This window comes from Salvia splendens, chromosome 21 (genome assembly GCF_004379255.2).
Source record: "Salvia splendens isolate huo1 chromosome 21, SspV2, whole genome shotgun sequence".
NCBI lineage: Eukaryota > Viridiplantae > Streptophyta > Magnoliopsida > Lamiales > Lamiaceae > Salvia > Salvia splendens.
The window spans coordinates 26,242,759-26,256,944 of NC_056052.1; the positions used below are offsets into that span (position 1 = coordinate 26,242,759).

Genomic DNA, 14,186 nt, shown 5'->3' on the forward strand with positions numbered 1-14,186 from the left:
CTATTGCGGGTGCGCGCCATAGGGCGCGGACGATAGTCGCGCCCTATACTTCGGTCGCGGCGGATAGCGCGGACAATGGCCATCGTCCGCGCCATCGTCCGCCCCATTGCGGCTGTCGCGGACGATGGCCATCGTCCGCCCCATTGTGGAGGTCGCGGACGATCAACCGCGGACGATGGCACGCTGTTTCGTTTTTTTATAAATACCGTTCATTTGTAACATTTCATTTCACTCGATTTCATTTTCGAAACTTACATTTACATAATTACTACGAAATGGATTCAAGCCCCAATAGTCCTACGTTTAGCGCAGGGGCGCATTGGCCGGGTACAGAACCCGGCGATTATCGTTCGTTCGACACCAACACCCATTACGATCCCGATTTCAGTACGAAATCGTATGGGTTGTCTGACATGGAGCCGTCTCCGCACCGCCCAACCGCAGCGGCCGATCCCGACCCCGCCGCGACCGCTTTTGCCCCAGCCAGAAAGAAGCAGAACCGACAGTGGGCGCAGAAGTTGCCGCCTCCCGGTGATTGCGATGAGTACGCCCCCGGCCGTACGAACTACAACGATGACGAAACTCTCACTTTGGCTCGGTGTTGGGTAGATATATCGGAAGATCCGATATTCGCGAACAACCAGCGACAGATCGCGTACTGGGAACGCATCGCGGACCTCTACAATTCGGTCAAGCGACAACCGAGTACAAGCGCAAGCCATGATGTGGCGCGCCATAGAGCGCACCTTAGGGCGCCCCACTGCAGGTGGGGAGGTAGGAGGATAAAACTGCTGACGTGGCGCGCCATAGGGCGCCCCATTGCTAACGCTCTAAATACATAATATTAGTCTCCAAACAGGACTTTGGGGCATAAAAGGATGTCCGTCATCGTTAGATTGTACCTTACGCACACATGATCGTACCATCCCCTCTCCTCTTCAATTGCACAACAAAATCAAGGAATCTCCACCACCATTCACCATTTCATTTCATTTCATTTCATTTCCTTTCCTTTCCTTTTCACCTCCATCTCCATCTCTCTCTCACACACAGAGACAAAACACCCCTTCTATCTCTCCCTACAAATAAATACAGACAAATTGAGCTAATTTTGGCCGATTATCATTGTAAATTTGTGCGTATAGGTATAATTTATAAGGGGAACAATATAGCAATGGATTCTGATGATGAGATGGCAGCGGCGATGATGGAAGATTCGTGCGACGACGGCGGAGATGGAGACGAAGATTCCGACCCGGACAGCGCCGTTGTTAGCTACGACGGTTTGATGGACCACGACTCAGACGATTTCGATGATCTATCCTCCTCTCAACCGATATACTATCATAGGTCACAGGTTATTTTCAACTTTTCCCTTAATTAAGGCAATTTTATTCTAAATCGGATACTTGTTTCCCGAAAAAATTTCATGATTGAGGTAGGTCGTTATGCAATCGAATCTGCTGCTAGGCTGGGTTTAGGCAAAAATGCTATTTTCTTCCAGTTCGATTTGGGAATGGTGGGTTTTAGGGGTATATATTTTCTCCCAATTTCTGTTCTTTTTAACATTTGAATGATATTAGTAATGCGCAGGGTTGTTGATTTCAGTAATTGGAGAGAATCTTATTTTGTGGATTTATGGTTGTTGTTTAGGGTTAAGCTAATGTAATGTTCGATTTCTCTGGTGACTATTAGGGCGGAAGGGAGTTTGCTTTGTTGTTTGTTTTGTCTTATGTTCTTGTTCTTATGGATCAAATTTGAGCTGCTAGTTTTGCTGTTGTTTTGGTCAAAGTTGTTGGTTTGCAGTCCCAATGATGTGCCCCTATAGAATTGTGGAGTAACTCACAATGCTTTTTAGTGTTTTACATATGTTCTTCGTTCTAATTTGTGCTATTTAAGTTAATACTAATGGATTTAAATGGTGTTCACTCTTTTTTTTCAGAATTTCATCATTTTAAATGAAGATGATATAAGGCAACGCCAAGAAGAAAGTATCACCCAAATTTCCACCGTCCTCTCGATATCAAGGGTTGCTGCTAGCATTTTGCTCCGCCATTATAACTGGTAATTTGTTTCTGAATAGCTGTTTTTCCTGGCATTATATACCATCTTCAGTGTGCCATTTCAAAGGCTAATAATGCACAAATCAATATGGCTAAATGGTTCATGGCCTTTTACTTTTAGTTGCTCCTTTTATGTTAAGAAATATTGGCTGTTTCGTGGAAGCTTTCTATGTTGTTTACTCTTGCTGAACTAATGGATGAGCTTAAAGATTATTTATGAAGATTGCCTTTTTACCATCTGAGCGATTTCTTTATACTTCTTGACACACAGGAGTGTTAGTAAAGTGAATGATGAATGGTTTGCAGATGAAGAAAAGGTCCGCAAAACTGTTGGTTTGTTGGAGAGTGGCACTCCCCTTCCTGATGATCTAGAGGTGACCATAATATATGGAAGTCTATTATGTTATCTTTGAAATGAAAAAATAGTGAAAAAACTATAGTACTACTATATATCATTTGAGTTTCTTATGACATATTTCTCCAATTAATTTATGTCTTTCTGCAGCTAACTTGTGGGATCTGCTTTGATAATTATCCACGTGATAGAATGAGAGCTGTCGCCTGTGGCCATCCCTTTTGCATTTTGTGTTGGCAAGGTTTTATCCACCCACTTCCTAAAAGTTTCTATGTTATTTTGTTTGCTGCAATTGGGCACTGGGTGAGGGGCTGGTGGATTCTAAGGGCCATTAATGGACCCATATGTTGAAAGAGTCCCCTCCTATACCTTGAAGATATATGGTTCTGGATATCTAAATTATACTTTACTTTGTGGCACAGGGTATATTAGAACATCCATTAATGACGGACCTGGATGTTTGAATTTGCAGTGTCCTGATCCATCTTGTAGTGCAGCTGTTGGCCATGATATGGTGAATGAGTTGGCTTCTAAAGATGATGAAAAGAAATATATTCGCTACTTTTTGAGATCATTTATTGAAGATAATAGAAAGGTACAAAAGCATAGGAACATTTATAAGATGATCTCCTTTCAAAAGAAGCATAGTTGTTTACGAAGTCTCAAGTTCTTAACATAAATGGCACATGATTGTCTTTTTTCCATTATATTTGATCCCTTTTGAAAAACATCCCTGTTGTGTTGCCGGTATCCTTTGTCTTAACATGAACTCAAAGTCTTGAGACATTTAATTGACATGGTCTAGGTCAAAGCACTATCCACGTGCCTTTTACCTTTTTTTAGCTTATTTCTATTGTTTTTGCTGACAGACAAAGTGGTGCCCAGCACCAGGTTGTGATTATGCTGTGGATTTTACTGTTGGTGGTGGAAACTTTGATGTCACTTGCCATTGCGCACACAGTTTTTGCTGGAATGTGAGTTTCATCATATTCTTTATCAATTTTCTTCTCTCTTAGATTTTGCTTCTGTTAAAAAGAGAATTATTATTAAATCATACATTCTAAAAGGCACTTGTGTACCCTTGCAGTGTGTTGAGGAAGCCCATCGCCCAGTTGATTGTGGAACTGTGTCCAAGTGGATAATGAAGAATAGTGCTGAGTCTGAGAATATGAATTGGTATGCTGGTGTTGCTAGGAGTTGATATCCCTCATGCTCATGTCATCTAGACTTAATCAGTATATATCGATCTAACTATTACTCCCTCCATCCCAAACATTTTTCTCTCTAATGAGATGGGACCCATTATCCACTAACAATACTTTAATTACTTTTTCTCTCTACCTCTCTCTTACTTTACAATTTTGCATTAAAACCTATGCCGAACCCAAAGTGCATATTCTTTTGGGGCGGAGGGAGTATATTGTTGATGAGGTGTTTTTCTTCTGTACATACATAGTCCAAGTTTTACATCTCTCATGCATATGATTTTATCACAGGATATTGGCTAATTCTAAACCTTGTCCCAAGTGCAAGCGGCCGATTGAGAAGAATCAAGGGTGCATGCATATTACATGCACACCACCATGTAAATTTGAGTTTTGTTGGTATGTCCTCTTCCCATTTTGAGTTACAGTATTTATTTGTGTATTTTTTTTATGTTTCTGCATCTTCTGCCTTCTAGTTGCATATGCATTATGCACATACTTATGATTTTGTCGTCCATTTAGTTGTCTATGTCTTCTTCCCAAGCACCCTTTTTTGAGTGATAAAAAATCAAAACCACTGTGGCTGTCGTCATCTCAGTTTGATTGATACACTTGTAGGTTATGCCTTGGTGCATGGTCAAAACATGGAGAAAGGACTGGTGGTTTCTATGCATGCAACCGTTATGAAGTAGCCAAGCAAGAAGGAGTGGTAAGGTTATCTGCTTTGTATTGTGATTGTCACTGGGATATAAAAGCCTATACATTATCCAATTAATTGTGCCTATTGTCGCAGTATGATGAAGCTGAAAAACGAAGAGAGATGGCTAAAAATTCCTTAGAAAGATATACACATTATTATGAAAGATGGGCTACAAACCAATCGGTAGGTGTTAATTAATTTCTGTAATGTCTGTTCAGGTTTTTATTACTCCATTCATCAATGAATTTTTGGGGCTTTACTTGAATTTCGTTTTTCTATTTCTTTTGCATGACTTAAGTCATAATTTTTCCTTCTGCAGTCTAGGCAACGAGCAATTGAGAATCTACATCAGATGCAAACAGTACATGTAGGAAACTCTCGGTTTTATGTTTTTGGCCCTAAACATATATGTAAATCATTAAAATCTTGAAACTGTATTGTGCAGCTAGAGAAGCTAAGTGATAAGCAACGCCAGCCTGAGTCCCAGCTTAAGTTCATTATAGAGGCTTGGCAGCAGGTAAAAGTTTCAGTATTGCTACAGCTTTCTTTAAGGCGTATTTTGGAATTTACATTTTGCATGTATTTAGAAGCCTAGAAAGTACTATATGTGCGCTGGAATTGAGAGTTGAGAAAGATAAAATTTGATGTATCTAGCGCAGCAGTGCCGTTGTCAAATCATGCTTTGTATCTCATGAATTAGTATTGCAATTAACTAACAGCACAACAGTCACATCCTTGACTTTTATAGTCTGAGATTTTCCCACTTATGACTTCTTGTTTACAGAAGCTAAGCATTTTTTGTGGACTTTATGGGTTAACAGTACATTTTGATGCTCCTCGTATTTTTTGTGTTTCTGAGTAATAGCAGGTCTAGTTTCATTAGTTCAGTCTCAATATATTACTCCTTCCATCCCCAAAAAGTAGACTAATTTTGGAATGACACGTGTTTTAATGCGTAATTGGTAAATGAAGAGAGAGATACAAAGAAAAACTTATTGGAGTATTTTTAGTGGAGAATGGGACTCACTCATTAGAGATATAAAAGTTTCCTTATTTAGAATTGGTTGGACGGGGGAAGTAAAAAAGTGTTTGTGTAGAACACACATATAACCTTTCATGTAAGGAAGATATATTTTCTTCTCTTTAAGTGCTTGCTTTTTTTGCATACTGCAGATTGTTGAATGTAGGAGAGTCCTAAAATGGACCTATGCATATGGATTTTATTTAAACGAGCAGGAACTTGCTAGGAAGCAGTTCTTTGAGTATCTACAAGGTATGCGAATCAGGAACCTTTTTTTTTTTGCATGTTCTTCATGTGCCTCTGTGACATTTATTTCTGGGTTCCTTAAGGTGAGGCGGAGTCTGGTTTGGAACGGCTTCACCAGTGTGCGGAGAAGGAATTTCAGGTCTACCTCAATTCTGAAGGTCCTTCACAAGAGTTCAATGAATTTAGAACAAAGTTGGCTGGATTGACTAGGTGATTGCCTTACACCGTTTATTTCTCGTGTTTACTTCCTATTTGGTCTGCATCATCATGATTCATGTGTATTGAATTCAAATTGTATCATGCTTGGGGCCTTCCTAGTATTTCCTTGATTCGACCTTGTCAGCGTAATAAGAAAACAAAGAACAGCCTATTTCCCTTCCTCCGACCCCTCCCCTCCCCTCCATTTAACCATTAGTTACTGCCACTGGGTTATGCCATATAGTGCTCAACCCATTTATATAGTGTCTCACAAATTGCAGTTAAAGTTAAGTTGTTACCTCTTAGTTAGATAATTTGTATCTCCCAGCTGCTATTGGTTTATGACACTCGTCTTTTTGGTGATGAGGGAATCCTATTGCTGCTACTTGAGAATCCGAGAACAGCTTATGGTAACAATTAGTATCTATTACTATTAGATAGTATAGTTAGTCTGACTCTTAGACAGTAGTAGTTCAGGTTTAAAGCTTACGCTGAACAATTAGTCTCGGGTTTAGGGTAGAGAAATGATGAGGATCTGTTTTATAATCTTTATTTCAAACTGGAAATGGCAGAAAAATCTCGAGATGTAGAAAATCTTTTTCCACCTGTGACTCCCATAAAATGATTGGATGACCTTTAATACCACCTCAAGTTCTAGCTTCATAGAAAAGAGGCCTTTATTTCTGCTGAAATGCAGTTATATGACTGCCTAAATTCTAATGCTGCAGTGTAACCAAGAATTACTTTGAGAACCTCGTCCGAGCTTTGGAGAACGGTCTGTCCGACGTGGACTCTCACATTGTAAGCAGTCGGGCAGGCAGCTCCCGGGCTGCTGGAGGCGGCAGTGGCAAAGGAAGAAGCAGCAAGGGCAAGGGAAGTACATCATCTAGATCAAGCAGTTCTAGAAACATGGACGATTCCGGCCATTGGTCTTGTGAACACTGCACCTATGCCAATGTGAGGTCATCAACTGTCTGCGAGATGTGCCAACGCCACCGGTGAAGTGATGAGGCAGACGTGCCGCCGCTCGGACGCAGGGATTCCGAGGTGGGGTCTGTGTTCCCATGTTGTGCTCTGCTGTAGACAAACATAGAGGAAGAGGCATGGTGACTAAAAGTAATGGAATGGAATCATCTTATTTTAGAAACTAATCTGTATAGGTCTCTATTGCCCTTGGCTAACTTCACATGAATGTGTATCTGTATCAAATTATATCAATACTTTCGTGTTGTATTATTGTATATATAATTGTATTCATCATTATTGCTTTGATTATTGCCAATTACTTAATTCTGTTTTTGAATTAGTTTTATGACTTGTGAAATTGTGATTGATAGTAAAAAGGTTATTAATCGTATTCATCATTATCGTTTCTAGTTGTGAATTTGCTTTGAAATTGTGGATTGTAGCTTGTCACAGTTAATTAATAAGAGAGTATTGTCAAATTTGATCCTTCACATATGATTAAAATATAAATTTGGTTTAAAACATTCATTTTTCAAATCGAGAAAGTTGAAGACCACTGCCTGCCAAACCTTTTCTCAAATTTGCAAAATATAAATTTGGTTTAAAACATTCATTTTCCAAATCGAGAAAGCTGGAGGCCACTGCCTGCCAAACCTTTTCTCAAATTCGCAACGCCGTCATCGACGCTACTTACCATCGGCAACAAGCGCTGCTTTTCCAACTTCTCAAATGCTACCCTAAGCTCGTTGTTGCCCAATCGTCATAGCTTTCATTGTTGCTCATAATTTATCTGTGGCAATTTTTCCGATGGTCCTAAAATCCGGATGCGAAAGCGAGAGATTGGATGCTAAAAATCTCACTTTAAATTACACATTTCTAAAAATAGAAATATCACCGTCTCTATTTTTTCTCTCTCTACGAATCACAAAATAACACTACATAAATTCTGGTGACGAAATAAAAAAAGCTCAACATAGAGTGGGACGGAGGAGTATTTACATTATATAAATAAATAGGAGTATAGTATTAATTAAATTGCGCTTTTTCTAGCCTTAGGCCATCCGCAATGGCGCCTAGCGCACCGCCTAGCCGAGCGCCGGCGCTAGGCGGTCCATTGCAACCGCCCAGCGGATTTCGGAATTAAAAACCGCCGAGCGCTCGTCGGTTTCGCGGCGCTAGGCGGTGCGCTGGGCGATCCGCTCAGCGCTATTGCAGCGCTCCAGATCGCCGAGCGCATCGCCCAGCGGATTTTTTAATTTTTTTTATTTAATGTTTTTTTATGAAACTCATTCTTGGTTATTTCTTTTTTATAGAGACATCCATGAATGTTTTATGTTCCACTTTCGATGTGGGACAAACTCATTCTTGGTTGTTTCTCTTTAATAGAGACATCCTTGAATGTTTTATGTTCCACTTTCGATGAGGGACAAACTCATCCTTGGTTGTTTCTCTTTTATAGAGACATCCTTGAATGTTTTATGTTCCACTTTCGATGTGGGACAAACTCATCCTTGGTTGTTTCTCTTTTATAGAGACATCCTTGAATGTTTTATATTCCACTTTCGATGTGGGACAAACTCATCCTTGGTTGTTTCTCTTTTATAGAGACATCCTTGAATGTTTTATATTCCACTTTTGATGTGGGACAAACTCATTAATGAGGATGTTGTAATGTTATTTTAATTTTAATGAAGTGTGTTTTTTTAATTAATATATTTTTTAAAATTTTAATATTATTATTGAATTTTCTCGTATCTGTGTGGTAAATTTAATTCCGTATTTTGTGTGATTGTTAGTTATTTGTTTTATATAATTTTGAGTGATGTGGCTAGGCTATGACTGAGCTATTTGCTTGTTTTGATGATGTGACAGGAGGATTTTTAGTGTTGATGATTTGGCACGAGGAGTTTGTGGATAGGATCCTACTGTGTATGACTTTATCAAATTTTGCCAAAACGACGGCGCTCTTATCAAGAAAAGTAGTAGTCTCTTTTCCCCAAAACGAAGGCGCTCTTATCAAGAAAAGTAGTAGTCTCTTTTTCCCAAAACGAAGGCGCTCTTATCAGAGAAAAGTAGTCCATCTTTTTCCCGCTCTTTTCCAAGAAAGTTTCTCCCTTTTCCCCAATTCAACTCACCTTCCCGTTCGCAAACCCTAAACTTGATTCTTGAGTCTGATACCATCAATGGCTGACAAGCTGTCAAAAGATGTGATGCAGCATTGCCAGTCGACGTTGACTGAGAAGGAGGCGGCCCGAATTGCGGCGGTGTCAAAAACCTGCTATCATGCCTGGGCAACTCTAGCCATGGTCGACTTCAACGATCAGGATCACGGGGATTATATTGCTGAAGTTGCTACAAGAATGGTTACTAGGTACGAAGCGGAAAATCTGAAGCTGGACTCCTTTCGGCTGTGGAGCGCAGAAATTGATCGTGGGTTGGCGAAGAATTTGATCGAGAGGGCTTTAAAGCTGGGTGCCAGCGAGATTGCAATATATGTTGGCGACGACGCTCATGGAAAATTCAATCTCCCAACCACTGTTCTTGGTTCGGAACACATCAGATCACTGTGCGCACAGGGGTGCATAATCAGTCTTGATCAGATCAAATGCTTTAGCCTAAAGACACTTCACCTGGCTAAGGTATGTGTTGTTGGAGATCTTTTTAATGATTTCATTTTAAAATGCAACGAGTTAGTAGAAGTGGCGCTGTGCCACACGGAAAATCTGACTGGGTCTGTAGATCTAGATGATTCTTGGGAGAGTGTAATTGGACAGAGTAAGGTGCAATCCTTAGAGCTGATAGGAATAGACCGTGGGGACAATATGGTGTTGCATGCATAATCCACGTACGTGCATGCAACAATTCGCGGAATAGCCGCGTTATGAAATGAAGGAATAAGGGTCGTATGCGGATAATAATGGGTCCACGTGGACGTCCGAGCTGGCATGGGAAGGGGAGTACGTGAGTTCGGCACCGAGCTGGCATGGGAAGGGGAGTACGTGAGTTCGGCACCGAGCTGGCATGGGAAGGGGAGTACGTGAGTTCGGCACCGAGCTGACATGGGAAGGGGAGTACGTGAGTTCGGCACCGAGCTGGCATGGGAAGGGGAGTACGTGAGTTCGGCACCGAGGAATATAGGTGGATGCGGTGTGCATTGCGTGAACTATAAGAAGGGGGACCACACTCTCATTTTGTTATGTTAGTTATGTGATTGTTGATTTGGGCTAGGATCCGTGATCCGTAGCAATTAGGAGTTTCATTCTCATTGTTATCGTTATTGCTTTGTTGTTGCTATTTGTAATTCCTCTTTTGCAATTTACATTCGATTACCCAGATCTATCTATCTTAGCTCGGTTACTCTGCTACGTGAGGTGGTGTTGTTTGCTTTTGCTGTGTGACTTGCAGGGATCGTTGCGATCTCGCTGGCTTCGAGCCCGAATCGTAACTAGTGGTATCAGAGCTGCTAATCCTCGGACAAAACGGCCAAAACGGCGACGCGAATTACGAAGGTGAAATCCTAGGGCAATGGACGTTGAGAGGAGAATTGGGGAAAGGTTGAATAATCTGGTTCAACGGCAGGAGAAGATCAATGCTCGGTGGGATGAGATGTTTAAGGCAGTCACATCTATAAAAGATCGATTACAGGGGAGCGGTGGGGCAACTGCCATGGTAGATGTCGAATCTAACCGTGAATCACTTGTGGAAGAAGATGATCTGCTCGTTCAATTGCGGAATCTAAAACAGGTATCACATATTCGAAGTTATATTAAAGCTTTTGAGGAGCTAAATTCTAGGGCTGGTATAGAAGAGGATCAAGCATTGAGTATATTTTTGTCGGGGTTACTAGATGAAATACGGGTACCAGTTTGTATGTTTGAACCAAAAACATTAGATGATGCTTATGCTCTCTCTAAGCTTCAAGAGCTTACAATAACTGGTGCTTTATGGTGTGATCGTAAAAAGCGATATGAGGATGAAGTAGATTATTCTATGAAGGATAGTATTCGAAATCCAGCTCTTAAAACTGAATGGAAATTGGATAGTGAAATGGAAGATGAAACATATGCAGATGAGGAGATTGACCTAGATGTTGAAATTGATGTAATTGAAGAGGAAGAAACTGAGGAAGATCTAATGGAGCAACATAGCAGTGAGAGATATGAAGAAATGGATATAGATTTGAAGATCGGAGTAGAGGATTGCACAAGAGTGTCGAAGGAAGTTGAGGATATTGAATTTTTGGAGGTAGTGGTGACTCCATTGCAGAAAACAAGGGAGATGGAGATATTCATGCCTATGGGGAAATCAAAGGAGGTGAAGAAGGGGAAGGAATCGGAGCAGGCTCGACAAAATGCACCAGTGAATGAGCTGTCTGTGGATTTACCTATCTCAGCCTGTTATAGTCGGTCATTGTCGTGGCTGCTTAATTGGTTTCCGAGGCCTATGGTGAAGCTGAAGTTCATAACTCAGTATGATGAAGAGATAGGTGGTGAGGGTAATGTGCGACGGGCATCAGCTAAGGCAGGGGAGGATCAGATTCATGTGGCTGTAGAGGAGGAATCAGGTTGGTTAATTGATAGAGATTATGATATCTCTAGGATTAACAAAATCTTTGGGGTGGAGAGTGGAGAATTGAAAAAGATGGAGCATGTAGTAGACAATCTTACAATTTTTTGTAAGGAAAAGGGCGACTCCACTAACTTTGCACAATTCACTGCAAGTTTGATGGTGCATAGGAGTTATTACCTTCCATTGAAGTGGCTGTCGGGTTGGGATCCTAAACCCAAGGTAAAGATGAAGCTTATGAAGTTTGCTAGAAGTTTGATGCTTGTGAGTAAGTCACCCGAGGATTTCTCTCTAGTATCAAGGGACTATCCAGTCAAGAATTCCAAGGAGGAATCAGAGGTATCGAGAGGGCTCAGTGCAAGTGTGGATGACTGTGATGAAGATTTCGAATTTGTAGATGTTATTATTGTTCAAGCACTATATGGCCTTAGCAACATTGTTGTCTTAGTCTACTTGTTTGAGGTTCACAAGGTAGCAGAACCCAAGCCTTCAATTGTGTGGGATTTTAGTAGCTCTATGGATGGATTGAACACCAAGGTGCTGTTTTCAGAGAGAGATAGGACTGATCAGCCTACTCGTTTGTATGGTGCAACCAAGAGGGCTGGTTATGGATTGTTGGGAAGGCTAGAGATGGTATATCTCTTCTTCACGAGTAAAATCTTGAAAGGGAATTCTATTCCCAGCTATGAGGCTGCGGACCGGATGCAAAGGCAAGCCAACAAGCATAGGGTGGATCGCGAGTATGAAATTGGTGATTGGGTGTGGTTGAAGCTGCAGGATTATCGACAAAAGTCCATCCGAGGCAAGCACCACAAATTTGAACCAAAGTTTTTTGGGCCCTACCAGATTCTGGACAAGATCGGCAAGGTGGCCTATAGGCTGAGTCTTCCCTCATCGGCCACCATCCATAATGTGTTCCACGTTTCTCTACTTAGGCCGGCTTCTCAGCCTACTGGTCCAGTGCCCAACCTACCTGCTATATCTCACATTAGGGATGCTCTGCCGCAAGCTATACTTGAGCGAAAAATGGTGAAGAGGCACAATCAAGCTGTTACTCAATGGCTCATACATTGGGATGGGTATTCACCCGCGGATGCTTCGTGGGAATATGCGGATGAAATCAAAGCACGTTTTCCCTGGTTCCTTGAGGACAAGGAACCTTAAGAGGGGGGTATTGTTGCATGCATAATCCACGTACGTGCATGCAACAATTCGCGGAATAGCCGCGTTATGAAATGAAGGAATAAGGGTCGTATGCGGATAATAATGGGTCCACGTGGACGTCCGAGCTGGCATGGGAAGGGGAGTACGTGAGTTCGGCACCGAGCTGGCATGGGAAGGGGAGTACGTGAGTTCGGCACCGAGCTGACATGGGAAGGGGAGTACGTGAGTTCGGCACCGAGCTGGCATGGGAAGGGGAGTACGTGAGTTCGGCACCGAGCTGGCATGGGAAGGGGAGTACGTGAGTTCGGCACCGAGCTGGCATGGGAAGGGGAGTACGTGAGTTCGGCACCGAGCTGACATGGGAAGGGGAGTACGTGAGTTCGGCACCGAGCTGGCATGGGAAGGGGAGTACGTGAGTTCGGCACCGAGGAATATAGGTGGATGCGGTGTGCATTGCGTGAACTATAAGAAGGGGGACCACACTCTCATTTTGTTATGTTAGTTATGTGATTGTTGATTTGGGCTAGGATCCGTGATCCGTAGCAATTAGGAGTTTCATTCTCATTGTTATCGTTATTGCTTTGTTGTTGCTATTTGTAATTCCTCTTTTGCAATTTACATTCGATTACCCAGATCTATCTATCTTAGCTCGGTTACTCTGCTACGTGAGGTGGTGTTGTTTGCTTTTGCTGTGTGACTTGCAGGGATCGTTGCGATCTCGCTGGCTTCGAGCCCGAATCGTAACATATGGTTAGGAACGTAGTGTGGTCAGCATTTCCTAGGTTGAAGGTGCTCGAGGTATATGACATCAGCAGCAATTTTGATTGGAGTGGTCTAAACATCAAGAGCCGTTCGCTGGAATCTGTAACGCTACACCCGTATGATGCTTGGGTCACAGGGGCGAAGTTTGATGTTCCGAATATCCGTCACTTTAACTGTGTATCAACCACCCACATAACACACTTTGATCACTTTGAGACAGGATCGGATAGGCAGTGGGACTGCACCCTAGATGTCACATGCGATGAGCCTACAAACAACTGGTTCGTCCAGTTGAAGCATATGTTGAAGAAGTTTACAGCGCCAGTGAATGTCTCCCTGCATATCCATATAGCGTATGAAGATGAACCTCCAGCCTTCAACTTTCACGCACAGGACAGAACTGATTTAGCTGGGATCAAAGAACTTCGCCTTTTGGGATTTAAAGAAGACCGTTTTCCGAGTTTCCTCACTGCACTTGGGTGGTACTGTGAAGCGGATACCGTATTTGCACGTGGAGAAGTCAGGCCTGACCTGCATCTTGTCCTAACACACAAGAATGAATGACACGGTACAATGTTTTCATTGAAATAAATTGGATTGTAGCACTTGGCTTGTTTTTTTTGTCACTGCACTTGGGCTTGTTTTTTCTTTGTATAACTTAGCTTGTTTTTTTTTGTCATTGCACTTGGCTTGTTGTTTCTTTGCAGGATATCTGACACAGTGTAAAGCATGGAGATATATGACATGGAGATACCAGTTCAATGTGAACAACAAATTAGAAAAAACATCTCTCTATTTTGTATATGTTTCAGTTTAATCATACTCCGAATGGCCATAATACAGTATCTCTCTATTCAATGATGATGAATACCTTTTCTATCTTGTCTCTATGTTTTAGTTACAAATTCTTGTTTAGTTTGCTAGCGTGCTATGTTAGATG

At 41.7% G+C, this 14,186-nt stretch overlaps 1 protein-coding gene across 1 annotated transcript; it reads left to right on the plus strand.

Annotated features, from left to right (window-relative positions):
• The first annotated feature begins 912 nt into the window (after positions 1–912).
• On the plus strand, positions 913–7,063 carry LOC121785423 (probable E3 ubiquitin-protein ligase ARI8). Its single transcript, XM_042183841.1, has 15 exons — positions 913–1,357; positions 1,943–2,064; positions 2,335–2,437; positions 2,569–2,659; positions 2,841–3,013; positions 3,288–3,392; positions 3,506–3,594; positions 3,915–4,022; positions 4,242–4,332; positions 4,417–4,506; positions 4,643–4,690; positions 4,769–4,840; positions 5,497–5,596; positions 5,674–5,800; positions 6,517–7,063. The coding sequence occupies exons 1-15, from the start codon at positions 914–916 to the stop codon at positions 6,788–6,790; spliced, it is 2,037 nt and encodes a 678-aa protein (XP_042039775.1). The 5' UTR covers position 913; the 3' UTR covers positions 6,791–7,063.
• Positions 7,064–14,186: the final 7,123 nt, after the last annotated feature.

Bases quoted from the DNA above. Each gene is read 5' to 3' on its own strand.
- LOC121785423 (XM_042183841.1), top strand. From the start codon at position 914: ATGATCGTACCATCCCCTCTCCTCTTCAATTGCACAACAAAATCAAGG. The intron at 4,841-5,496 runs GTAAAAGTTTCA...TGCATACTGCAG, and splicing joins TTATAGAGGCTTGGCAGCAG to ATTGTTGAATGTAGGAGAGT. The intron at 5,597-5,673 runs GTATGCGAATCA...GGGTTCCTTAAG, and splicing joins GTTCTTTGAGTATCTACAAG to GTGAGGCGGAGTCTGGTTTG.